The following is a 26,815-nucleotide window of genomic DNA, read 5'->3' on the forward strand; positions in this document are numbered from 1 at the left end:
TTAGCTAAGTTTTGAATACTTACATACCCTGTTCTCTAATTCACAGTAAGCCATGTGGCAGATGCTCCAGTTACCATCCCATGAAGAAATTGAGAGAAAACAGTTTAGGGTACTTGTTCAGAGTTGTAGAGCTACTTACTAAGCTGCCAGACTATAATTTGAATCTAATTCTATTTCCTTGTAAACCACCTTCAGGAGTTTGAGCTTTATCTTTAAGTCAAGGATTAAGATGTAGGAATCACATGGACAAAGTACAGTTCAGAAAGATGACTGATTACATTTGGAGATTAGAGTGTATGATGGGAAGACAGAATTACAGTCATTTTAGGTAAGAGATGGTGGTAGTGTAAACAACCAAACAGCTGGAAAATGGTTAGATTTAAGTGAGGTAGGAGGTTGACATTAGTGATTGGATATTGGTGTAAGAAAGGAAAGAATTAAGCTGTAAATGGGGAAGAAGAATAAAGTTGGAATTTTGCCCAGGGAATGGGAAGGAGATATTTGGACATTTTTAAGAGAGAAATTTGGCTTATAAATACAAATGTTTGAGTGAGAGTCCTAAGCATATATATAGTTTTCAAAGCGATGAGAGTGGATGAGATTGCTCAGGATAAGGGGTAGAGAGGACACTACCTTGGATAGAGGACTAAAGGAACACTAGAGTTGAAGAGACAAGGGGATCTGTGAAGGCTGAGAAAAAGCAACTGGACACGTTGGAAAGTAGAAGGAAAAATGATGAGAGAGAAAGTGGCAACGGAGAACATTATTACAGCAAGGGAGGGGTGCTTTGTAATGTCCAATACTATGGAGTCTTAAAGAGAGAGAACCTATTGGGGAAATTAATAGGATTGTATTGCAAGGCCTAAGAGCTGAAGGCTGTGAATTTGTAGTGGCTTCAGTGTTGAATGGTGTTCTCCAGCAGTACTTAACATTCGAAGGCAAAGGACCTTCTGACTCAACACATTGTCACATGAATGATAATTTAAAATGTTAGAAATGAAAAGATAAGAAACATACACTTTAGTTTTAGTAGAAGGCGAAGTGAAAGGAGTTACTCTTAAGGAAATTTCAATATTTAATCGCTCTCACAGCTGATTAATTTGTGTGTTTCTTTGAGATTGAACTGGATCATCACTTGCATATTTTGAGGGAAAGTTTTAAATCAGTGGTAGAAGATCTACAAATAAGGAAGTGTTGAGAAATTTTGAAAAATATTAACTAAAGTAATGTAAAATAGTAATGTTATAATTGGAACAAAAAACAAGCTAACTATACTTTAGTATTTGAGCTTGCTTCCTTTGTTTGTTACCTTCTATTTTGCTCAGCCATTAGTGGTTTTTCTTGGCACACAGAATAACCCACGAACCTTTGACCCCAGGGTTTTAATTTTAATGTAGATTGCTGTTATGTGCTCTATTTAGGGAAATCTATCTTCATAGAGAAATCGGTTTTTGTCTATCTCTGCTCATGCTAATTGCAGTAATAGCAGCAATATAATATAAAAATACTTGATACAGTCTATTTAAATTTTTCTTTCTACTGATTTTTGTTTTTGTTCAACAGGTTTGATCTGTGGATGAAATGAATCATGATTTTCAAGCTCTTGCATTAGAATCTCGGGGAATGGGAGAGGTAAATACTTACGAATACTAAGAATGTATATACCTCACTTTATTTGAGCCCTTAAGACTTTTTTTTAAACCATAAATATTCTTGAAAATAGTGTTTATGTCTTCCACATGATGTGGGTTTTTTAAATTTCAGATGATACAATTCTGTAGTTGTGGTGATTTTCACCTTTTTTTTTTTTTTAAACCTCTAGTAGTAATTTTTAGTGAGATTGTATCTAATTGATTTGATTGACTTGGTTTAGATAATGTTTTATATTTTGATAATGAACCATAATTACTTTGCTTAGAAAAGAGCCTTTCTTGATCCTTGTCCTGCTGTTTTATATATGTATGACGTTTGCTTTAGCCACACTTGATTGTTCACTATTCTCTCTTCCAAAAATCTCTCCTTGTTCACTGCTTAATAAACTTCTAATCCTCTACAAGACTGTACTGAGAAAGATTCTTATCTGTTGTCCCATTGCTATCTGCAGTAAAATTAATTACTTCCTCTTCTGACTTCTCCTAGATCTTTATACGTACTTTATTACTTGTTACAATTTGTTTTATATTAATCTTTTCTGTAGATTGTTAGCTTTGAATAAGTGGCACACAGTTAGCACTCTGAATTTAATAGATTTTATCAGTCCTGTTAATACATGATTTTTGTTGGGGCATCCCATTTAACTACACCATCACATAAATTAAGGAATAAAAAATGCTTCAGTTTTCCATATACCTAAAGACTATTTAGAAAACTAATTGATTATGAAAACCCTTGTGGTCACATCTTTATTTTGTCATGTTCTGTAGTACTAACATAGTGTGGACTTTGGTAATAGAACATAACAGTGAACAGACATGAGATGTGTAATTAACTGCTTGCTCCCGGAGATTATTTTACTTTGGTAGATTAGCGACCTTCATGAGACTCACTCCATCCAATGCTGTGCTCTTCAGATGCAGAAAAAGAGTCCAGTCACTCCTCTGGGCCACAAGAGGGCACCCTGCAGCTAGCTAACCCTTCCCTTCTCCAGAACAGCGTTTTCCAAAGAGTTTGTCATTTTCAGAGGACTGATTTAAGGGTGAGTTAAGGTGCTTAAGCATAAGTATTGCCAAAGTACACTTGTTAGTCTAGTGTATAAGGTAAAATTCTGGTCCCTAAGAAAGGTTTGAAAGAAGGAATAATTTTTTAGTTAAACAACAACAACGACAACAAAAAAATCCCTACACCTTCACTGCAGTGGCTACTTAGGCATTATTTACACTGTGGGTGAATAAAAAGAAATAGTTGAAAAAGGCTTCTGTTTTGTTCTCTGCTACTTGTTTTCTTTGGTCTTTAGAAAGCAAAATAATCCAGGTTTGAACAGTGTTTCAGCCTGATCTGTGACAAACTTGAACTCAGTGATTTAAGGGCAAGTAAAGCCACACCATTAACTTAATTCTCTTTAGACCCCCAGCACTTTACTTCCTAGATCTACATTGTATATATGTTTACAGATTGGCTCATTTCCCCACTCCCCTTCTAAATAACACTTGATAAATGCAAAGACATCTTTGCAGTTAAACAAGAATGTCATGATCAGAAACAGTAGTTGGAAGAGTTTGGTTAGTTATTTGGGGGTGGAGGAGGTATATTTGAGGTTTTTGGAAAAGAGACAAGCTGGGTTGAACAGTATGTTAATCTAAACTTAAATCTAGGCCTTCTTAATGGAAATTTTAGATAACGCAGAATGAAAGTGGCTAGGGTTTAGACTGCCTGCTCTTTTGGGCAGATAACAGTAGGTCAGTGCTTCTATGACCTTCATTCAGTAGAAATGTATTTTTAAATAAGCTGTTATTCACTAATTAAGTTTTTTTTCTTAACAGTTTACCAACTAATTCTGTTACCTCTAAGAGATAGCTAAGAAACCTACTCAGGTTTCTGCCTCTGGGTTCTCTCTCCCACAAGCCTTTCTATCTTTCCTCATCTCACAGGCAGCAGGGAACCTTCTGGGATTTCCTTCTTTGCCTGTCTCTCTCTCACCAGTCTTCTCCTCCTTTCCTGACAGGTGAGGTTTTTTGTTTTTGTTTTATCCCAGAATTCATTCATTTTAATAAATTAAAAGTAGCCCTGAGTTTTTGGCTCCTGAGTTTTCTAAAATTGCTTGTTTATTTTTTAATGTGACATCCTTTTTTAATGGATTGCCCTATTCTTGACTTTTTCTTCAAAAATCAAATTTTCTTTATTATGTCTTAAGTTGTTGTAAATTTCTCATGTACAAATATTGCATTACATATAGGACTATTTTCAAATGTACTGGGTTTTGTAGGTCATGATGTCTTTACTGACCCACCATCAGAAGGGCAGTCTTTTCTACTTGGTCATCCAGAAATGGGAACAGATCTGTATTCATCCATTCATAAACTCATTCTTTCCATATTTTTCCATAGCATGTTTCTGTCAAAAGACTTACTGATTTGTATTGTGTCATATGGCTTAAAAAGAACAAAGCTAATTCATAGGCGGTTGGACTCAGCTTCATTAATATAGTGTTTTAAAACTACAGTGCAAAGGCACAAATCTATTATATACACACACAGTATGTTCCTGTTTATTTTTTAAATAGGGGGAAAGATACCCCTGCCTGAAATTCTTTAGGGAACCTAGAATTTAATTTTAAGTCCCTGCGTTAATGTATATTATTTAGGGAATAGTCAAAGCTTAGTATGATAAATAATGCCCCCTCCTTTCTTTTCTGACACAGTAATATTTAAAGAATGTTATGCACTAAGATCCCAGGTGGTATGGTGAAGTGGAATGCTGGATATGGGAGGGAACTTCTGTTTTCTCTCCAATCTATCACTATCACTATGACTCTGAGTAAGATTGACTTCTTTGAAGACAGTATTAGGAATAACCTTTGTATGAGTTACATATATCTCTCAAATGTTCTAGCTCTGATCTGAGCTGTTAGGGATAACTGGAATAGAAGCCAGCTATTTGAAATAGTGTTTAACGATCATAGTTTTATCTACAGAAATCTTTACCTTAATTCTTAAACTTTATCCACCATAATGAATGCCCACGTTATATGGGGTGAATATCATGATAATATAAACTTTTTAAAATGTTTACTTATTTTTGAGAGAGAGCATGCCATGCATGTGCCTGCGTGGGAGGGGCAGAGAGAGGGAGAGAGAGAATCCCAAGTAGGCTCTGCAGTGTTAGTGCAGAGCCCAATGCGGGCTCGATCCCATGAACTGTGAGATCATGACCTGAGCTGGTATCAGGATTCGGGCAGTTAACCAATGAGCCACCCAGGCACCCCTAAGCTTTTTTATTATATCTAGTGGTGGTCTAATGCTGGTAATTTTCAGAAATATTGATGAATTAGACTATGATTGAAAAGAACCATCTTCCATGGTAGGTGTAAAGAGAATGGGCTTTAGAATTATACAGACGATGTGTCCAAATCCTATTGCTGCCATTTATTAGCCATGTGTGTAACTTTGGTTCTGATTCCTTGTGCAGGATGGGACGGTATTAGGCATCTATTCTTTGTTTCATGTCCCTCCTATGATACTCAAAATGAATTGGAAAAAGAAGGCAAATAACTATAGATAAGACTTTTGTATTGAATAGTAATATCATAGTCCTTTAAAATAATCAGCCAGTTAAATGTTGCTGGCCAGTTTGTTATGTTTTATAATAAATATTAAAAGGTTCCTATTTTTGTAGCAAAGAGATCTAATTTATGTCTGTTATATGCTTGGTACTATTCTAAGCAGTTTACTTACGCTATTTCATTTTAGCCTCATAGAAACTATAAAAGTATTGTTAATATTATCCTTACAGATGAGAAGATTGAAGCTCAGAATGGTTAACTGGCCCAAGATGGTATATAGTAGTGATTGAATAGCATGAACTGATGAGTGCCTTGACTATTTACAGTACTGCTTCCTATTGGAAGTGATGACATCTAATGGTTCTGGTGATTAAAGTGTTAGAAATGGAGAAGATCTGGGGGAAGTGGTATGATTTGAAAAAATGAAGAAGTATTGATATCTTTTATTAATAGAAAAAATTAAAGTCTGGAAAAGCACCATTGTGGGGTTCAAGGGAATTACCCTGTCTTTTGTTTCCTACATACACATTTAGTTATTAGCATCTATGCCTGTCTTTTGTGAACTTCCATTATGAAGAGAGTCACCTTAACATCGTAATTTGACCAGATAGTCCAGATACATATCTGGTGTCATGGCATAATTATTAATAGCACCCCCTTCCTCAGAAGTGTCCCAGTTTAGATATTACATGAACATCTTTTTTTTTTTTTTAATTTTTGTTTTTTAACGTTTATTTATTTTTGAGACAGAGGGAGACAGAGCCTGAATGGGGGAGGGTCAGAGAGAGGGAGACACAGAATCTGAAACAGGCTCCAGGGTCTGAGCTGTCAGCACAGAGCCCGACGCGGGGATCGAACTCACGGACTGTGAGATCATGACCTGAGCCGAAGTCGGCCGCTTAACTGACTGAGCCACCCAGGCGCCCCTTACATGAACATCTTAATTTAAAACACCATATTGTAGACATAAAGCTTTTACATCCTGTTAATTCTTGGGATTATGTTAATTTGGTTGGTTTTGTGATTTTTATGAAGAAGGCTCCAGGCTCCAAGCACAGAGCCTGACGCGGGGCTTGAACTGACAAACCGCAAGATTGTGACCTGGGCCGAAGTTGGACGCTCAACCGACTGAGCCACCAGGCGCCCCGTACTGCTATTTTTGAAGATGGAGAGGGCAAGCCATAAATGCTTCTTGAAGGAAAGAACTAGTAAAATGGTGGACAGTTGGGGGGATGAATTTGTATGTTCACCCAGTCATTTCTGAGTTGGAAAGACAGAGGTGTAGGTTAACAAGATATACTGAGTTGCTTGACCTTGGTTTAAAGTTTTTGTGAAATTGGGAACTAATATGAAGTAGTACTGGATAATATATTTTGCAGATCTTTAAGATCTCTTAACCCTTGTTTTCTATAATATGCTTCCCCCTATCTACTACCGTAAAAGAGTCTCCAGGGGCAAATCTCTAATTTTATTGCTATTCCAGCCAGTGTACTGCCTACATTTTTTTTTCCCCTAAATGGTCTATCTTGAATTGTTGCCTTTCCCTGTATTCAGTTCATTTTAACTTTTCTTGGTCACAAGCTAGTAGTTTCTCTGAAAGTATTTCAAATCAGTGTCTAAACTGTCACAGAACGTTGTTTGTAGAATGTTGGTATAGGCCTTTGTTAGGAGAGGTATTAATTTTACTAACTCCTGTGCATGATAACTTAATAAATGTTTGCAAAATGAAGATATTCATAGCACAGTGTTTGACAAAAAGTAGGCACATTGGATAAGTGCTTAATACAGTTTTTGTTTTTAATTTTTTTAAAATGTTTATATTTGGGAGAGACAAAGCACGAGCAGGGGAGGGGCAGAGAGAGAGGGGGAGACATAAAATCTGAAGCAGGCTCCAGCCTCCCAGGTGTTGGCACAGAATCTGACGTGGGGCTCGAACTTAGGAGCTGTGATATCATGACCTGACCTGAAGTTGGATGCCCAACCGACTGAGCCACCCGGGCACCCCCTCTAGTTGTGTTTTAAAGCAGTAATTTATGAGCTTCTCTACTAAAGCACTACACGGAACTTTATCACAAAGACTTCCTCAAAGGGATTGTTATTTCTGTTACTTTAGGTTAGTTTCAGCCATTTCTGTGACTGTTTCTATTAAGTTTCTAAAACTTTACCCTCAGTTTGTTACTATTATTTTGATATTGAAACTTTTTTTCATGATGTATGGATAAAACATTCTCTCAGAAACCAATTTTTAATGATATTTTAAAGTATTAACTTGGGTTTTATTATGCATACATGTTCAATTATTTAAATATATCAAGTGCAGTGTTTTAGTATTATCAGCTTTACATTTTGTTTGAATATTTACATGAACCTTTTATAGTGATTTTTAAAAAAAGCTTATGAAGGAACAGAGGTTGCATTTTGCTGGGATCTTCGTTAGAGCAGATTATTGTTTAAAATGTGCTTTAAATAAAAATCATTTGCAGCCCAGGGTGATCCTAACATGGAAAAACTTTTCTTTCTAAAATTAGTAGAAGCTGGTTTCCTTTAAAATTAAATATATTTAATTTAGCAAAAAAATCTGTAGATTGGGAACATGCCCAAATTGGACTTTTCCCCCTGCCTTCAAAGCTGCTTCTGGCTTTTTGTTTTAGTTAATAGTGCTACCATTTAGCTTATTATCCAAATTTAAAAATTGTATCCTTTTTATTAATCCCTTCCCCACTTGTAATCATTCTCATTTTGACTGTCCTAAATGTCTCTCAAACCATTTTGTTTTTTCAGTTCTTTGGGTTAGTACCACCTGTTTTAGTTCTACCATCTTGGCCCTGTTGGAATTTGCTAAACCGATTTCCTTGCCTGTAGTCTAGACTATCCATTATTCTTAAAGCTTATAACTTGAGTTGTTTTCTAAAACATAATGTCTTAACCTCTCTGAATTCCCTTTACGTTGGTGAAATGTGCAATTTCTTAGCTTATCTTTAAGGCTTCTGAGAATCTGACCTAGAAAGTTCTACCAGCATTAGCTTTGACATTCCCACATCTGTTCATCCATCTCACACCTTGTTGTACACACAGTGCAGTTTATCAGGTTGTGCCTTTGTTCATGATTTACTGTATCTTCCTCCCCTTCTGCTCACACTTTCAACCCTCCCCCCCACTGCCCGTTTTATTTCTCAGACTCAATTCAGGTTTTACTACGTTCATTGTATTACATTTAGTGTGTATGTTTGTAAACTCTCTAAAAATAAGGTTACTATGCCTTAAGGAGAGAAACACAGGTAAAAGCTTAGTGATAGAAGTATATACAGGTTTAATTATGAGCCCTGGAAGACTGGGTACCTAATTATGGGCTGAGAGGGAGGAGATCTTAGGAGTACTTAACTTAAAATGCCACATACATGTCTCAGAAAAACAAAACAGTCTGTACTTTTCAAACATCTCCCCAGTCCATCTTCTCTGAGTGTCAGGGAAAGTAGAGAGGAGAGGCTTGGATGAGTAATAAAGTATCATTAGGAATTAGCCAAAATGTACATATTGAATAATATGTGAATCATTGTGTCAACACAGTTTTTATGTGCTATATATGTCACATACTTCCATTGCATAAGTCAAGTAAAAGTGAAAATATATTTTCTGCCATGGAAGCTGTGGGATAAGAGGTGATCCAAGGGCAGTATTTGGAAGTAAAGGAAAAGTTTTCCTTTTTTGTATAAATGTTTTTATTGTATTATCTATATTGAATAAGAAATTTAGTAAGTTTTTTGAAAAAATTTATAAAGAAAATCACATGATGGTAAAACCTTTTAAAAAAGTATAGAAAAGTCCAAAGTGGATTTTGATTAGTGTTCAGGTCTAGAATTATTAGAGCCAGTACCCAAACATAAGGGAGGAGTTATTTTATCATTAACAATACAAATTAGAAAATAGTTCACCCTGAATTTTCCTTAGCATTGAAAACTAACTTGTACATACCAGTGGTAAGTTTGCTTTCACCCATGTAGAATTAGAATAAATTTGTAATCAGAATGATACTTAAATTAATCATTTTTTCCATCCCAAATAGCTTTTGCCTACCAAAAAGTTTTGGGAACCTGATGATTCAACAAAAGATGGACAAAAAGGCATATTTCTTGGGGATGATGAATGGAGAGAGACTGCATGGGGAACTTCTCGTAAGTTATTGGTGTATGTGTAAGAATTATGAATTTACTTGAAATTTTCAAAACCCTGTTAACCCCCAGACAGTATTTGGAGCAAATTTGTGAAGTCTTTGTTGAAGATTTTATAAGTCATTATAATGCACATTTTTTGTTAATGCGCATTTTTTATTAGCCCTTATCTAATGATCTACTTAACAGTTAGAAGTGTTTGTCACGGTGAAGTATGTTACAAAGTTTTATTTGAAGTTAACTCTGGGGTGCCTGGTTGGCTTAGCCTGTGGAATGTGCAACTCATGATCTCAGGGTTGTGAGTTTGTTGGGTATAGAGATTGCTTAAAGATAAAATCTTTAAAAAAAATGAAGTTAACTCTGATTATAAAATTCTGAGTTTCCATTAAAAGAGGGCACATTAACAATAGGGATTTTCAATCTTAAATTGTATTAGAGGACAGCGACTGATTTATCTAATTGCAGCTCAGTTTAGCTTTATTAGACATTTGCCATACCCAGAAAGGAAGTAAACTCCCTGAGTGAGGTAAATCCACAGAAAGGAAGCAGACTTTGAATGTTTTTGATATCCACAAGTAATGGAGAGAGACTTAGAAACCAAGAAACTGTTAAGGGAGAAGGAACTGGTATGAAGGAGTACAGTTCACGGAAGTAACTGTATTGATAGGTAAATTAAAGAGCATGGCCTTATTCTTAAAGTAGTACTAATTATATTTTCAAATGTTTCTCATTAGTAAAATTTGAGATATATACACATGCAACTGTCAACATGTATTTTACAAATAAGTTTCTCTTTTTATAACAATTCATTGCAGCTTGTGAAAGCTACACAAAATTACCAAATTAAGATCAAAACAAATTTCTGAACAAATTTCTGGATAATTATCAAATTAACCTTAAATTTTGAGTGTAAATTACCAGGTGTTTCTTTATTCTACAAATCATTAAAATACATTAAAAGGTTTAAAGTCTTTTATATTGGGAATGCAAGCTGGTGCAGCCACTCTGGAAAACAGTATGGAGGTTCCTCAAAAAATTAAAAATAGAACTACCCTAGCAATTGCACTACTAGGTATTTATCCAAGGGATACAGGCTAGCTGTTTCGAAGGGACACATGCACCCCAGTGTTATAGCAGCACTATCAACAATAGCCAAAGTATGGAAGGGCCCAAATGTCCATTGATGGATGAATGGATAAAGACGATGTGGTGTGTGTGTGTGTGTGTGTGTGTGTGTGTATTTTATATATATTATATATATATATATATATATATATATTATATATATATTATATATGTATATATAATATACATACTATATATGTATGTGTATATATATATACATACTATATATATAATATATATATATAATATATATTATATATATATATAATATATAATATATATAATATATATATGTATGTATATATATAGTATATATATATATACTATATATATATACTATATATGTATGTGTATATATATATATATACATACTATATATGTATGTATATTATATATATATATACACACACACACAGTGGAGTATTACTCGGCAATCAAAAAGAATGAAATCTTGGGGCGCCTGGGTGGCGCAGTCCGTTAAGCGTCCGACTTCAGCCAGGTCACGATCTTGCGGTCCGTGAGTTCTAGCCCCGCGTCGGGCTCTGGGCTGATGGCTCAGAGCCTGGGGCCTGTTTCCGATTCTGTGTCTCCCTCTCTCTCTGCCCTTCCCCCGTTCATGCTCTGTCTCTCTCTGTCCCCAAAATAAATAAACGTTGAAAAAAAAAAAAAAAAAGAATGAAATCTTGCCATTTGCAGCTACATGGATGGAACTGGAGGGTATTATGCTAAGTGAAATTAGTCTGAGAAAGACAAAAATCATATGACTTCACTCATATGAGGACTTTAAGAGCAAAACAGATGAACCCAAGGGAAAGGAAACAAAAATAATATAAAAACAGGGAGGGGGACAAAACAGAAGAGACTCATAAATATGGAGAACAAACAGGGTTACTGGAGGGGGTGTAGGATGGAGGATGGGCTAAATGGGTAAGGGGCATTAAGGAATCTACCCTTGAAATCATTGTTGCACTGTATGCTAACTAATTTGGATGTAAATTAAAAAAAAAATTAAGTATTATGTTGAAAAAAAAAAGTCTTTTAATTTTTAATTTAAGTTTTTTAAATTTAATTTAATGTTTAATTTAAATTTGTTTTCAACTAAAATAATTGCTGAAAAGTTAGGTAGTACTAGATAATTTTAGTGATTAATAAATACTCTTATAGTAAAAATTGAGAAAGTTTGAAAACTTTAGCTATTAATTTATAGTGAAATTTTCTTAAAATACTGGGAATTTTCTTTGAAGTTCGTCGGTATGTAATATAATATGCCAGGTTTGGAGAATATGAAGGTAAATAAGATATTGCCCTCAAAGGATTTTTTTTTTTTCTGGATTTGAATTAACCCATATTACATGGGTCTCATAATTTAAAGTATTCCATTATTTAGACTGGGGCACATTTTTCCCACAAAAGACACTTTCCTTGCTAAAATTACATGTGCTTGAAAAGTTGAATGGTAGATATGTTTTGATTTTTGTTTTAAAGGTTGAGTGGTTAATTACTTTAGTTACCAGAACCAAATATTTTTTTAAAGCATTCCAAAGGAAAACATCTTGAGCACAACATGGTAATGAAAGATTATTTTCAAGATGGATGGTTGGGAAATATTTTTGGTATGTTATATTTGGAGGATAGCTTGTACCAGAAGTAAAACATTTAAGCCACAAATTTATATATTTCTTTTAGTGTCAGATTTATATTTTGAATTTCTTATATCATTTCCTCTTGGAATTTTTCTTTACTCTGTATGGATAAAATTCTGAAGATGAATATTAGTCTTTACCTGGAGACATGTGAAAATTAGAAATGAATGAAAAATTTAGAAATTATTTTGTTTATAGAACATTTATTGGGGGGGCACTCAGGTGTCTCAGCCGGTTAAGCATCCAACTTCAGCTCAGGTCATGATCTCATGGTTCCTGAGTTTGAGTCTGCTTCTGGCTCTGTGCTGACAGCTCAGAGCCTGGAGCCTGCTTCGGATTCTGTGTCTCCCTCTCTCTCTGCCCCTCCCCTCGCTCACGTTCTATTTCTGTCTCTCAAAAATAAACAAACATTGAAAAAAAAATAAAGAAAAAACCATTTATTGAATGCCAAGTATGTACAAATATGAATAAAGGAATTGTAGGAATAATGTCCTAAAGGAATTGTCAATCTAAAGATTCTTTCCATGACTGTAGGAGACTTTACCATATGCTTGGTTTCTCTAACTGAAACTGTCTTTTCCACCTTCATGTTTCCCTATTTTTTTGCTCACTTTAACTCTTTACTCTTCATACCACTTCTTCTGGGATTCACTCTAAGATTGAGAAGGATTGATGCCCTTTATTTTTGCATAGTATCCTTGATTATTTTTACTGCTGCTCTTTTACTCTATTATGATTACCTTCTATTAAACCTATAATCGCTTTGAGGGCAGGTACTGCCATGTTTGTTCTAAGCACAATGCCTAATATGCAAGAGGCCGTAAATCAACATTAGAACTAGTGAATGAATGGGTTCATTCACTAGTTTGATTGAATGAAAAAAATATAATGACTAATCTCTTGTGGATAAAGATACTGTAATGGTAGTGTTTTTATATGCTTTAACAAAAGTAGCAATCAAACCTACAGTTAATGAAGTGATGACTGAGTTCCTCCATTACAGTTCAGCCCTTTAAGGACTAGACCTAATACTGAATATTGTATATGATCACAAATGAACCAGAGGCAGCTCACTGGTTCCTTCTACAATTTTTTTTGGCAGATCTAAAAAGTTGCCTCAAATGTTTAATTATAGTTGTATCCTATTTGTTCTCTAATCTTAAATACTGCTTTTCCTTTTTGTCCTAAAAACAATGTAGAAAGGGCACTCATATCAGGTGAATATTTTTTTGTTAAAAATAAATGAGAAAGTTTTAAACTAGAAGGGATTTTTATTTTATTTTTTTATTTTATATATTTTTAAAAATTTTTTAACGTTTATTTATTTTTGAGACAGAGAGAGACAGAGCATGAGCGGGGGAGGGTCAGAGAGAGAGGGAGACACAGAATCTGAAACAGGCTCCAGGCTCTGAGCGGTCAGCACAGAGCCCGACGCAGGGCTCGAACTCACAGACCACAAGATCATGACCTGAGCTGAAGTCGGACACTTAGCCGACTGAGCCACCCAGGTGCCCCTCTAGAACGGATTTTTAAAACTAATCTTCAGGTGACAGGTTTTACACCAAGAGAAAATTCTGTGATATTAACTGATTTTTTTCTTTTTTTTAAGTTTTATTTATTTGAGAGAGAGACAGCGTGAGCAGGAGAGGGTTAGAGAGGAAGAGAGAGAATCCCAAGGAGACTCTGCACTGTCAGGGCAGGGTTGGATACAGGGCTCAAACCCACGAAACCATGAGATCATGACCTGAGCTGAAACCGAGAGACCGACTGAGCCACCCAGGGGCCCCTGAACTGATTTTTTCAAACTTATTTGTTTGTGTTTATAGTGGTACAGCCTTGTGTTCTGAAATCTGTCCAGTATATAACTGAGCTTGAGGAGTGCCTCTGCCAATTTAGGAGTTATTTTTATTCTTCTAGGTTTTACTTTTAAAGGTTTTTGTTTTGAATTAGTGTGAGTCACAAAGAGAGCTTTACCATTTTAGTGAGATGCTTACAGGTAGCTGAGCCTTCAGGTCAATGTTTGTCTCCCTTGACCTTTCTGGTTTGACTGGCTTCACATCAGCTTTTACTTATTTTGTTTTTATTTTTATTTTTTACCGAATGGCTCTTTCTATCTGTATTCCCAAGAAATGTGCCTAGGCCAGTGAATATGAAGAGCCTTTAAAAAAAAATTTTTTTTAATGTTTGTTTAATTTTAGGGGAGCGAGACAGAGTGGGAGTGGGAGTGGGAGTGAGGAGGGGGAGAGAGAGACCATGAGAGGGAGACATAGAATCTGAAGCAGGCCCCAGGCTCTGAGCTGTCAGCACAGCTCAGAGGGGCTCGAACTCAAGGGGCTCGAACTCAAAAACTAGAGATCATGACCTGAGGCACCTAGGCACCCCTGAAGAGCTTTTTGTAAAGATTATAAAAATAATATGCTGAGGGGTTTTGTTTTGTTTTTTAATTTTTTTTTAACGTTTATTTTTGAGACAGAGAGAGGCAGAGCATGTACAGGGGAGGGGCAGAGAGAGAGGGAGACACAGAATCTGAAACAGGCTCCAGGCTCCGACCTGTCAGCACAGAGCCCGACGCGGGGCTCGAACTCACGGACTGTGAGATCGTGACCTGAGCCGAAATCGGACGTTTAACCGACCGAGCCACCCAGGCACCCCTTGTTTTGTTTTTTAAGATAGAGCCAATAACCTTTTATTTATTTTTCCTGGGTTATTTTTTAATTTAATTTTATTTTTTAAATTTACATCCAAATTAGTTAACATACAGTGCAACAATGATTTCAGGAATAGATTCCTTAATGCCCCTTATACATTTAGCCCATCCCGCCTCCCGCACCCCTTCCAGTAACCCTCTGTTCTCCATATTTATGAGTCTCTCATGCTTTGTCCCCCTCCCTGTTTTTAAATTATTTTTGTTTCCCTTCCCTTATGTTCATCTGTTTTGTCTGTTAAAGTCCTCATATGAGTGAAGTCATATGATTTTTGTCTTTGACTAACTTCACTTAGCATAATAACCCTCCAGTTCCATCCACATAGTTGCAAATGGTATGCTGAGTTTTTGTACTTCAATATATTAATGTAAATACATTTTGGTTAGCTTAAAAGTACAAACGTGTAATTGTGTTCTTTCTTCCAAACAGACCATTCAATGTCCCAGCCTATTATGGTACAGAGAAGATCTGGACAGGGTTTTCATGGAAACAGTGAAGTAAATGCAATACTGTCTCCGCGATCAGAAAGTGGAGGCCTTGGTGTGAGCATGGTAGAATATGTATTAAGTTCTTCTCCTGCTGATAAATTGGATTCTCGATTTAGGAAGGGAACTTTTGTAAGTATTTTGAATAAAGAAATATTTAATAATTACTCAGTGGTTTTTTTGGTTATCTTTAAGTCAGTTTATTTTTCTGTTTTTTCCCAAGAGCTAAAGGAAATTTTATAACTTATTGGAGCTCTTGTTTTCTTTTTTTGGCTACTTCTTGAAATACATGAAATAGTAGAACCACTGGGAATATAATCTTAGCCATGTTACAAAAATAAAATTATATGAATTAAAAAACATAATTTGCAAGATTAAAATTGCTTACTTATGGTAGTGCTTGATGTGAATGTAACCGAACAAAATTATGCATTAAGTAAAATATTATCTCTTCTGTGGTGTTACTGCTCTTCCAGCCCCGCTATAGTTAAGGTTGCCTTAGCTCTTCTGTTATAAATCACTGCTTTGTGCTCAGTTTTTTGGCCTTTGATAAATTAGTTGATTATGAAAGTAAAATAAGGTTCAATGCTTTTATTGTTTATGTGCACTATAGTGTAGTTTTAGGTCACCTTATGGTGCCTTATTTTGTGTTTTATTACATATTCAGAATCAAACAGATTCTTTTTCTTCAGGGCACTAGAGATGCTGAAACAGATGGACCTGAGAAAGGAGATCAAAAAGGCAAGGCTTCTCCATTTGAGGAGGACCAAAACAGAGATCTTAAACAAGGAGATGATGATGATTCTAAAATAAATGGCAGAGGTTTGCCAAATGGAATGGATGCCGATTGCAAAGATTTTAAGTAAGACTTTAACTTTCTCAAGAAGAAAAGCATATCTCTTTAGGGATGATTACTGTTAGCTGATGTGGTTGATTTAGACACTTTTCCAATTTTGGTTTACTTTATTTCCCTTTGTGCCTTGCGTTAATCCAGAAAAAGATTTAATTTTTTTATAAGGAATATTGATTATGAACCATTTTTAAAAAAAATAATTCAATAGAATAGTCTCTAAAACCATGCCTTCCAGGGGCGCCTGGGTGGCGCAGTCGGTTAAGCGTCCGACTTCAGCCAGGTCACGATCTCGCGGTCCGTGAGTTCGAGCCCCGCGTCAGGCTCTGGGCTAATGGCTCAGAGCCTGGAGCCTGGAGCCTGTTTCTGATTCTGTGTCTCCCTCTCTCTCTGCCCCTCCCCCGTTCATGCTCTGCCTCTCTCTGTCCCAAAAATAAATAAACGTTGAAAAAAAAAAAAAAATTAAAAAAAAAAAAATAAAACCATGCCTTCCATTAAAGGAGTAATGTTAGGCATTGCTGTTACCTTTCTGCTAATATGGTAGTCTAAATTTTAACTTTTTCCTGCCTGCTAAAATTTAGTGAATTTTAGGTTTAATCTGTGATTTTTCTTGGCAAACTCCTCTTGGGGTTGCTCTTGAGCACCTTTTTTGTGGAGTTTTCTCTTTCTTCTATCCCTGTATTGTATCCCCCACCCCCCACTTAACTCTTAATCTTGGAAATGAGAAAACATCATTAGCTTAGGAGCTGTGACCTTTCTTGTTCATAAATACGAATTTGTGCTAATACTTAATATTTCTGAAATTAGGAAGTAGGGAACATATTAGAGATCTCAAAAAGTTAGTTTTAAGCTTAGAAGTCTTTAAGTTGTAACTTAGTTGTTTCTTGATGGCAATTAAATATTTTCTTCTAGCCTGTCTCAAATTAGCCAGTGTACCTTTACCTAGATATTAGAGAGTTGTTTCTTCATACTGAATTCCTATAACTTTATATTTCACTAATGAGATGCTGAAAATGAACTGTTTTCTTTGAGGTCTTGTGAGCCACAGAATCTCCCTTAACTGAGTGTAATCATATATGTGGGTGGTATGCATTTACATTTATTATTGCCTTTAATTGTCAAAAGCAGAGTAACAATGTTTCCTAAAAACAGTGCCATTTGTATCTGTTCTAAGTGCAAAAAAGCATCCAAAACCAGTAAACCTCTTTGACGAGAAATACATTTCATGCTTTTCAGTTTGTTTTAGAGCCTTATCCTGATTGTGCTTTTCTGCAATTACCTAATCTGCGATTTAGCAAGGGTGTATATTTAAAACTGAGTTGATTATGAGCCCTTCAGAGTATGCATTTATAATTGAAGTGTTAATACACCATTAACTATAGCAAGAAAATAGCACCACTTGATAGCGTAATTCCCTTTTCTATTATATCCTCTATCTATCACTATATTAGAGTTGTGTGTATGAAAGGCTATGCTTCTCCATATTAATACGGACTTGTACATTTATTAAAATTATAATTTTATTCCATTAAGGTTGGGGTATGTATTTAAAATTGCTTACAAAATATTCTAGATACAGTATTGTATTTGATAGTATAAAAATGTGTCAGACATATGGCTGTGGCCATACAGTCACTATGCTCACACATCATTAATATGTACATTAATTGATACATCATCAGTATATAACCACTAGAGTGTAGAACTGAAAGGAGGGAGAGAACTATACCAGGCTTTATTATTTTTTTTTTCCAGCTGATTTTTAAAAAAATATTCTTTAAAGAAAAAAAAATTTTTTTTGTTTATTCATTTTTGAGAGAGACAGAGCGAGAGGGGCGGGGCAGAGAGAGAGGGAGGTGCAGAATCTGAAGCAGGCTCCAGGCTCCGAGCTATCGGCAGAGAGACCGATGCAGGGCTTGAACCCACAAACCGTGGGATCGTGACCCAGCCGAAGTCGGACGCTTAACTGACTGAGCCACCCAAAGCGCCCCTTTCTAGCTGATTTTAAAGAAGACCCTTTCAGTTTTATTTTTTTCTTCCCATATATTCTGAAAGAAAAGCAAACCTTTGTGGAATATTCACATGAAAAATTATGTATGGTTAAAGGAGTTAGAAATTTCTTCTAAATGTTGCGAGGATAGTGATTGAATTTTAAATAAAATGCAAGTTCACCTAAGTATCTGGAAACAAATTCTTATAAGTAATTACTTGTAAAATGCTCTGTATATGTTAGCAAATTTATCTCAATGTGAAGCTCCTGAAGTTGGGGGCAGAGTTACATAGATGTTAACAACTGGCAATGAAAGCCAGGTAAAATAGTTATTACCATTTATTTAATGTACTTATGGTTGAATATACTATGAACTCAAGCTTCCTAAGAACAAACTTACTTCTTGTATGGGAAAGGATCTTGCACAAAATAATTCTGTAGAAGAAAAGACATTGGTAAATGAGAATAGATTATATATAGAAATAAAGTTTAGACCATGAAAGATGTTGATAAAAGAGTCGATCCTTAATATTTAATCTTAATACATTTTTTGGGAAAATAAAGACGCTAGTTAGTAGAGGAAGTTGCTTTTTTGTATGTGGAAGTTTACTTTTCATTGAAGGGCACATTTAGTTTTTGGTAAATATGTTACACGTTTCCATTTCTTTCTGATGACTTAAACTGAAGCAATTTAGTGTGATAAAGATGGGTTTTTGAGAGCGGTCATAGAGGCTTTTCATAATTCCTTTTTTGTCCTCATTTGGAAAAATAAGTACAAGAAGATTATGTCTTTGGTCTCCTCACTTAAGGAATTGAGGCCTGGAAGATGAAGTGATTTGCTCAAAATCATATTTAAAGTCGGAGTCCGGAGTCAGCCTTTGTCTTGGTTCATGTCCTTTTTTGTTATATCCCACATTTTACACTCTGAAGTCATGAAGGCCATCCTTTCTGTCCAGTCCCCTCTCCCCGCCCTCCCCCAAATAGCAAGCAAGATTTTACGGGAAAATTCTGTACTCTTGGGCAAGACAGGAATATGGTAGGTGGATTTTGGTTTTGAGACTTCCCGTGTTTGTCACTTGATAGGCTGCTATTCGTACTTACTCATTTTGTCTGTGATTTGAGACAAAAGTTTCAGGGAGTCTGAGCCTAAATTGTGATATTGGGCAATTTCTTATCTGTAAAATTGAGTTATATCTTTATGCTATTCACTGTGGAGAAAATGATCATTAGTAATATGAAAAAATGAAACTGTGTCAGTTCTTAAGACATTAAACTGGGGGGGGGCGGGTTGTAATAAAGTGGAATAATGAGTGACCTGGGGTGCCTGATTTGCCTTCTGTATTTTGCCACCATTTGTTTTTCATGATTTTCCTACTTTCCATTCAGATTTGACTTACTACTTTTACTCATAATGCCTTTCTGTTTTCTTTATGTAGTCGTACTCCTGGAAGTCGTCAAGCCTCTCCAACTGAAGTAGTTGAGCGCCTGGGCCCCAATACTAATCCCTCAGAAGGATTGGGGCCTCTTCCCAATCCTACAGCTAATAAACCACTTGTTGAAGAGTTTTCAAATCCTGAAACCCAGAATCTGGATGCCATGGAACAAGTTGGTCTGGATTCCTTGCAGTTTGACTATCCTGGTAATCAGGTACCCATGGACTCTTCAGGAGCTACTGTAGGCCTTTTTGACTACAATCCCCAGCAGCAGGTAAAGCATGCCCCTTCAGTGAAGCTTCTCTGAACTATGTACCGGTGTAGCCTCTGGTGCTGTGAGGCATGGACATGAATAATAGGAGTGTTCTTAAATACTTAATGTTTTATAAATAAAATGTTTTTGTAGTTGAGAAAGTGATTGAAATATGTGTTTAAAATAATCTATTCTCAGCTTTCTAAATAGAAATTAAATGCTTTGAGACTAATCTTTGTTTTAAATATTTTCCCTAATAGCTCTTTCAGAGGACTAATGCACTAACAGTTCAGCAGTTAACTGCAGCTCAACAGCAGCAATATGCATTAGCTGCAGCTCAGCAGCCACATATAGGTGAGTCTTTATAAGTTACCATTTTGATTAGACTGTTAGCAACTCTTGTGTTAGTGTTTATTAGAATGTTTTATTTTTCTATAATTGTATGGGGTTCTTGTTTTAAAACGTCTTCTTAAAAGAGTAATAGATTACATGGCAGGAGTAAAGATTAACTAGGGAAGAACTGTTTCTGATTTTTGTATCGTTAAATAAAAATGTATAATATGATGAAAGCTGTCAGCACATAAGGTCAGTGTAAAGTTAAGAGAGTCAAACACTTGGAAATTCAAATGTAGTTATTTGTGTCTTTTTGTCAAGTAAAAATGCTTATTTAAAAAAAATGGTTTGGGAATCAATTCCAAGAAAATTCCTTAAAATATTTTCTTCTTCACTTCATTAAGTTATTTGGACTTTGACCTTTAGCCTTTAACATGAATTATTATTATACCTTTGTTATTGCTAGAGTCAAAGCATTGGTACATGTTGTCCATGTTGGGGTTTTTTATTTTTAACTTTTCAATTTGAAGTAATTCTAAATTTACATGGAGTTGCAAAGAGAGTACAGAGAGGTTCCCCACACAGCTTTCCCTAAATGGTTACATCTTACATAATCATAGTACACTACCACAATCCGGAATATGATATTGGTAAATGTATATGTATAGTATTACATCATTGTATCACATGTGTAGATTTATATAACCACGTTTATGCCTGGTTTTAGCTAACCTTGATTTATTTCTTGGTTGGAAAAGTTGTGAATATTCTCAACATCATAATCAGTGGAAGGGGGAAATATTTATTAAGTTGTTTCTCTTCCCTTACATTTGTATTGTTCTTTGTCAATCCAAGAAGGACACCTAGGTCCCAAATTTTATTTTTGGTTTTTATCCAAGATGACCACACATTTCTAGGTGACTTCTAATAGCAGCATGCATTCTTTGCCTCCAACTTTCTTTATTCCTATACTTAATCCTTCCTTCTCATTGTTAGAAACATAGTGATTCCTGTCTACTAATGGACTGGTGTAACGCTTTTATTTATTTCTTTATGGTATGGTTTAATATATGACAGGCTAATAGTATACCCATTATTGCTCTTCCTTTTTGAAGTTTTCTCTTCTTATAAGCTTTTTTATATAAACTTTAGACTTCATTTATTTACTACCAGAATATTGGGTTAAAATTTTAAATTAACTTTGGGAAAATTGACATCTTTATGATATTAAGTATTCTAATCAGGACATGGTGTATTTTTATTTTTGTTGACATCTGCTTATGTGTTGTTTATGAGTGCTTTAAAGTTTTTATCATATAAGTTTGCATATTTCTTAAGTATATTCTTAGATATTTTATCTTTTACTATCATTGTAAATGGCTTTTATATATCTTTTAATTGGTATCTGTGAAAGCTCTTGATTTGTAAATGCTAACTTCTGTGAATATTTTCTAATAATTGAATCATTCTTGTGTTCATGGAATAAAAATGTATCTATAATTCTCTTAATGAGCTCTTTCAATTGGCTAGTGTTTTATTTAGGGTGTTTGCATCAATAATGTGTATATGAAATTAGTGTTTACGTTTGTATGTATGTTTGTTTTTTCATTTTTTTGGTCAGATTTGTCATAAAAAGAATTTAGAAATATCTCCCTTTTTAGTACCCTGGAGTATTTCAAATAACATTGGACTTACATGGTCTTTTAAGAGACCATAAGGCAGAATTTCTTTGTGAAGCCATCTGGAAGACTATGCAATTAAATTTGAAAACCTGAATAAAATGGAAATATTTCTAAGCATAATTTACCAAAATTGATCCCATCTTTTAAAAATATTTATTTTGAGAAAGAGAAGGCACATGAGCAAGGGAGGGGCAGAGAGAGAGGGTGGGGGTGGGGGAGAGAATCCCAAGCAGGCTCAACACAGCACAGAGCCTGACACAGGGCTCAAACTCGCAAGCCAGATCATGACGTGAGCTGACAACAAGAGCCAGATGCTTAATGCACTGAGCCACCCAGATACACGAATCCTACCTTTTAACCTTTGTTCCACAGTTAAATGGATTTATTGTTGACCATCATTCTTTTTATCCAAGTTTGACTAGTAATTTCTTGGGTGTCTGATAGCCTACTTTAGAACAGCACTTTACAACAGAAATATAATATGTGCCACATAGAGTTTTAAATTCTTTTGTAGCCACATTTAAAAAAAATTTTTTTTTAATGTTTATTATTTGAGAGACAGAGAGCAAACAGGGGAGGGGAAGAGAGAGACAGGGAGACACAGAATCGGAAGCAGGCTCCAGGCTCCGAGCTGCCAGCACAGAGCCCATCGAGGGGCTCAAACCCACAGACTGTGAGATCATGACCTGAGCCGAAGTCAGCCACCCAACTGACTGAGCCACCCAGGTGGTGCAGCGGTGGAGTGGGTTCTAACCTTAATTGGGATTTCAAATTAACGATAAAAGCATGTATTTGGAAAATAGCTCTGAGATAATTGGGTCCTATTCCTAATGTATCAAAATTTTAAATGAGAAAAAGTTTTGCAAGACATTTTGCCTCTTTGATAGACAGAGAACCATAGATTAAAACAAAATATTTTTAATGCTTTATTCTACCTGTCAGATTGACAACTCTTTAACAGTTTAGTAGGGGCACCTGGGCAGTTCAGTCTGTTAAGTATCCAACTCCTGATTTCACCTGAGGTTATGATCTCATGGTTCATGAGTTTAAGCCCCATGTTGGGCTCCGGGGTGACAGTGGGAAATCTGCTTGGGATTCTCTCATGCCCCTGCCCCTCTCCCACTTGTGCTTGCCCACCACCCCCTCAAAATAAATAAACTTAAAAAATTTAAATGGTTGGGTAATGTCCAAATTTGACAGGAGTGTGAATGGCATATTCATATATTCCTGATGGGAATGTAAATTGGCACAACTTTCCTGGGGAGTAATATGGACATACTGGCCAAGAATTGATGTATATTTTCCCATTTAAGTGAATTAAAAAAAATTTTTTTTAATCTTTATTTATTTTTGAGAGAGAGAGAGGGAGAGAGAACGTGCTTGAGCAGGGAAGGGGTAGAGAGAGAGGGAGACCCAGAATCTGAAGCAGGCTCCAGCCTGTGAGCTGTCAGCACAGAGGCTGATGCAGGGCTCGAACTCACGAACTGTGAGATCAAGACCTGAAGGAAGTCAGACAGTCAACCGACTGAGCCACCCAGGCGCCCCTCATTTAAGTGAATTTTTAAATGTTTATTTACTTTTGAGACACACACACACACACACACACACACACACAGAGAGAGAGAGAGACAGAGAGACAGAGAGACAGAGAGTGGGGGTGGGGCAGTGAGAGAGGGAGACAGAATTCAAAGCAGGCTCCAGGCTCTAATCTGCCAGCCTAGAGCCTGACATGGTGCTTGAACCTTAACTGAATTTTTATAAAGATAGGATGATAATGCAGAGACCTTGAGTACTAATAGAATAATAAGATTATTATAACAAAAGATTGTGGACCATCTGACTATATATCCTTAATAGACTGGTTAAATCATGTATGTTCCTTCTGTATATTAGAAAGAATGACTTGATAGGTTACCTGTTGACATAGAAAAGGACCTATGGTTAATTGGAAAGTGAAAAATACATATTAAAGTGCCATTATGGCCTACAGTATATAAAATGTGTGACTGTGTGTGTGTTCATTTCAAAATTGAAAATGATGTATATACCTATGTGTATGTATAAACATAAATATACACACACATTTGTATACACGTGCAAACATAAATATACATATATATGTAAACACAGTGTATTGTTTGCTGTCTAGTAAGTTGCAAATATTTCTAAATTAATCATGAACTTAATAAAAACACATGAAAAACATTTTTTCAATAAGTTTCAGTATGTATCCATTAGGCTAAACTAATTCCTTTTTCCCCCACATACCTGAAACTTTACTTCATATCTGCTTTATATTTCATATTTGTTTTATAACAAATATGGAGAAAACTATATTAAAATCCTCTCTAAAATTGAATAATTCAGTAGAATATAAGCCAACAGTCAGTAAAGATTACATGAGGACTTTGACTTTCTGTTTTGTAAACTCCACTAGTATTGGAGATCTTAAAAGCAAGCTATTTAAATCATAAAATATGGAATATAAAAAAATTATATCCTGGCTTTGAGATTTTGTAGGGGTATGAGTAGGACATGAATACCACAACATGCATCATTTTCTTTGTGACAAAGACAATTTATGATAGAGGAAACAGGGAAATCTTGAAACCTTTCCCCTAGGGCTTAGTTAAGAATGCAACTCTGAGCAAATGATTTTTTAAATAGTGCAAGGATATTATTCAACTCTCTCTCTTTTTTTTTTTTTTTCAGTGTATTTATTTTGAGAGCGAGCCTAAGCAGGGGAGGGGCACAGAGGTAGGGAGAAGAGAGAGAATCCCAAGCCAACTCCCCGCTTTCAGCACAGAGCCCAAGACAGAGCTCCATCCTACGAACCGTGAGATCATAGCCTGAACTGAAATCAAGAGTCAGATGCTTAGTCTAATGGGCCACTCAGCTGCCCCTGAACCCTCTTTTAGTCTTCCTTTATTAAAAGCAGAGTTTTGGGAGCTCCTGGGGAGCTTAGTTTGTAGGGTGTCTGACTGTTGATTTTGGATCGGTTCATGATCCTAGTATCAAGCCCCATGTTGGGGTCCATGCCGAGTGTGGAGCCTGCTTAAGATCCTCTCTCTGCCCCTCTCCCACTTGTGCGTGTGCATGTGTGTATTCTCTTTTCTTTCTCAAATAAAAGTTTTAAAAACTCATTTTTCAAATGGTTGTGCCTGTACATGAAATCAGTGTTGTGGGGTATGGCCACTAGTTTTAGAAATTAAATAGATTATAGAAATTAATAAATTTAGTAGAAAATACTAAGTTACATGGAACTTTATAAAGATAATTTTTTTTTGGTATTTTTGTTTGTGGCATGTGTATGTATATATGGTCACTAGGTTGATATGAAATATATTTCATATTATGGGTCACATTCAAAACATTTAAAAACTGCTATCATATAGTTTAAATGGAGTTTCTGAACCTTGATTTTAAGGTTTAGAGTAAGTGTTCCTTTTGAATCCTTTCTTTTAAGTCATTTATACCCACATGCTTTTATTCTCCTATTCTCCCCCTTAATCATGTTTTCATTTATTTTTAAATATTTTTAAGTAACCTCTACACCCATGGGGAGCTTGAACTTTCAACCCCGAAATCAAGAAATCATGTGCTCTACTGACATAACCAGCCAGGCGCCCTATTAATCATCTTGTAAATTGAATTTTTCTGAGCTCTTGTAACTTTTAAAACACCTCCTTTCTCATTATTTCCTCACATTCCACTTGTTTTCCAGAAGAGACAACTCAAGCAAGTCCATACCTTACAGTGACTTGTATACACAGTACTTTCTTGATACCAGCAGTTTTCTTTAATAAGTACTGCAAACGAATATTTAAAAAATCTTCTTCCCTGCCTTTTACCGAATTCACGTTAGCAGTCATTAGATGCAGAAGTGGCCTTAAAGTCACAGTTCTGCCTAAAGCTCTTCATTGTTATTCTGTTGCTTTCTGGGTAAAGTCCAAACTTCTTAACATGACCCAGGAAGGTCTTCACAGGTCTTCATTCTGATTGTAACTCCAATTTTGTCTTGTCTTGCCCTGCCCTACAACCCCACATCATCCTACCCACACTTTCTGAAGCTCACTAGGTACCCCTTCTCTCTGTGCCTATAGCTCCTACTATACTGTATTCTAATTGTCAATTTGTTTTTCTCATTAGATGGATTGATTTGTGAGGGCAGATCATGCCTTCCTCACTATTGAATTCTTAGCTCACAGTATAGCTTAATAAAGATTAAATTAAAAAATACTGGGGCGCCTGGGTGGGTCAGTTGGGCATCTGACTTTGTCTCAGGCCATGATCTCGCAGTTGATCAGTTTGAGCCTGGCTTCAGGCTCTGTGCTGACAGCTTGAGCCTGGAGCCTGCTTCTGATTCTGTGTCTCCTCCTCTCTCTGCCCCTCACCTGCCTGTGCTCTGTTTCTCAAAAATAAGTAATAAGCATTAGAAAAACAAAAGAAAAACTACCGTTGAACAATAGTAGTTCTAACTCTAAACATTTATTGTGTGCCTGTTTTGCTAGTTCTACACAGTCCTTTCATATTTGGTATCATGTTTTAACTCTCACAAAAATCCTCTAAGATAAGTGGTGATACACCTATTTCCTAAATGAAGAATCTTAGAGTCGGGTGATGTCACATGCCCAAAGTCACTCAGTTAATCAGAGTTTGAACCACTATATGTACTCTGCTTCCCCACTCCAAATTCAGTGTAGAAATTATTTTACCTAATGAAGAAAATTATACTTTACATCTTCATTCCTTATTTCTCCCCTTTTTAAAATACAGCTGGTGTATTCTCAGCAGGCCTTGCTCCAGCTGCATTTGTGCCAAATCCGTATATTATTAGTGCTGCTCCTCCAGGGACTGATCCATATACTGCAGCAGGGTTGGCTGCAGCAGCAACATTAGCAGGTAACTTATTGTTCATCCTCGTTGCTT

The 26,815-nt window shown here is 35.8% G+C and overlaps 1 protein-coding gene across 7 annotated transcripts in view; it reads left to right on the forward strand.

Annotated features, from left to right (window-relative positions):
• Positions 1-26,815, forward strand: part of PUM2 (pumilio RNA binding family member 2) — a 101,466-nt gene that overhangs the window by 22,198 nt on the left and 52,453 nt on the right. For 5 of the 7 annotated variants that reach the window (XM_047851203.1, XM_047851205.1, XM_047851208.1 and 2 more), the window contains exons 2-8: positions 1,564-1,632; positions 9,282-9,390; positions 15,290-15,477; positions 16,038-16,207; positions 19,622-19,892; positions 20,132-20,225; positions 26,663-26,788. In XM_047851203.1, coding sequence (XP_047707159.1) covers positions 1,582-1,632; positions 9,282-9,390; positions 15,290-15,477; positions 16,038-16,207; positions 19,622-19,892; positions 20,132-20,225; positions 26,663-26,788 — 1,009 coding nt within the window. In that variant the 5' untranslated portion in view covers positions 1,564-1,581. Of the gene's footprint in view, positions 1-1,563; positions 1,633-2,570; positions 2,696-9,281; positions 9,391-15,289; positions 15,478-16,037; positions 16,208-19,621; positions 19,893-20,131; positions 20,226-26,662; positions 26,789-26,815 lie in introns of all 7 variants that reach the window. The other 2 variants (XM_047851207.1, XM_047851206.1) reach the window with 2 other exon arrangements.

This window comes from Prionailurus viverrinus, chromosome A3, assembly GCF_022837055.1.
Source record: "Prionailurus viverrinus isolate Anna chromosome A3, UM_Priviv_1.0, whole genome shotgun sequence".
Taxonomy (NCBI): Eukaryota; Metazoa; Chordata; class Mammalia; order Carnivora; family Felidae; genus Prionailurus; species Prionailurus viverrinus.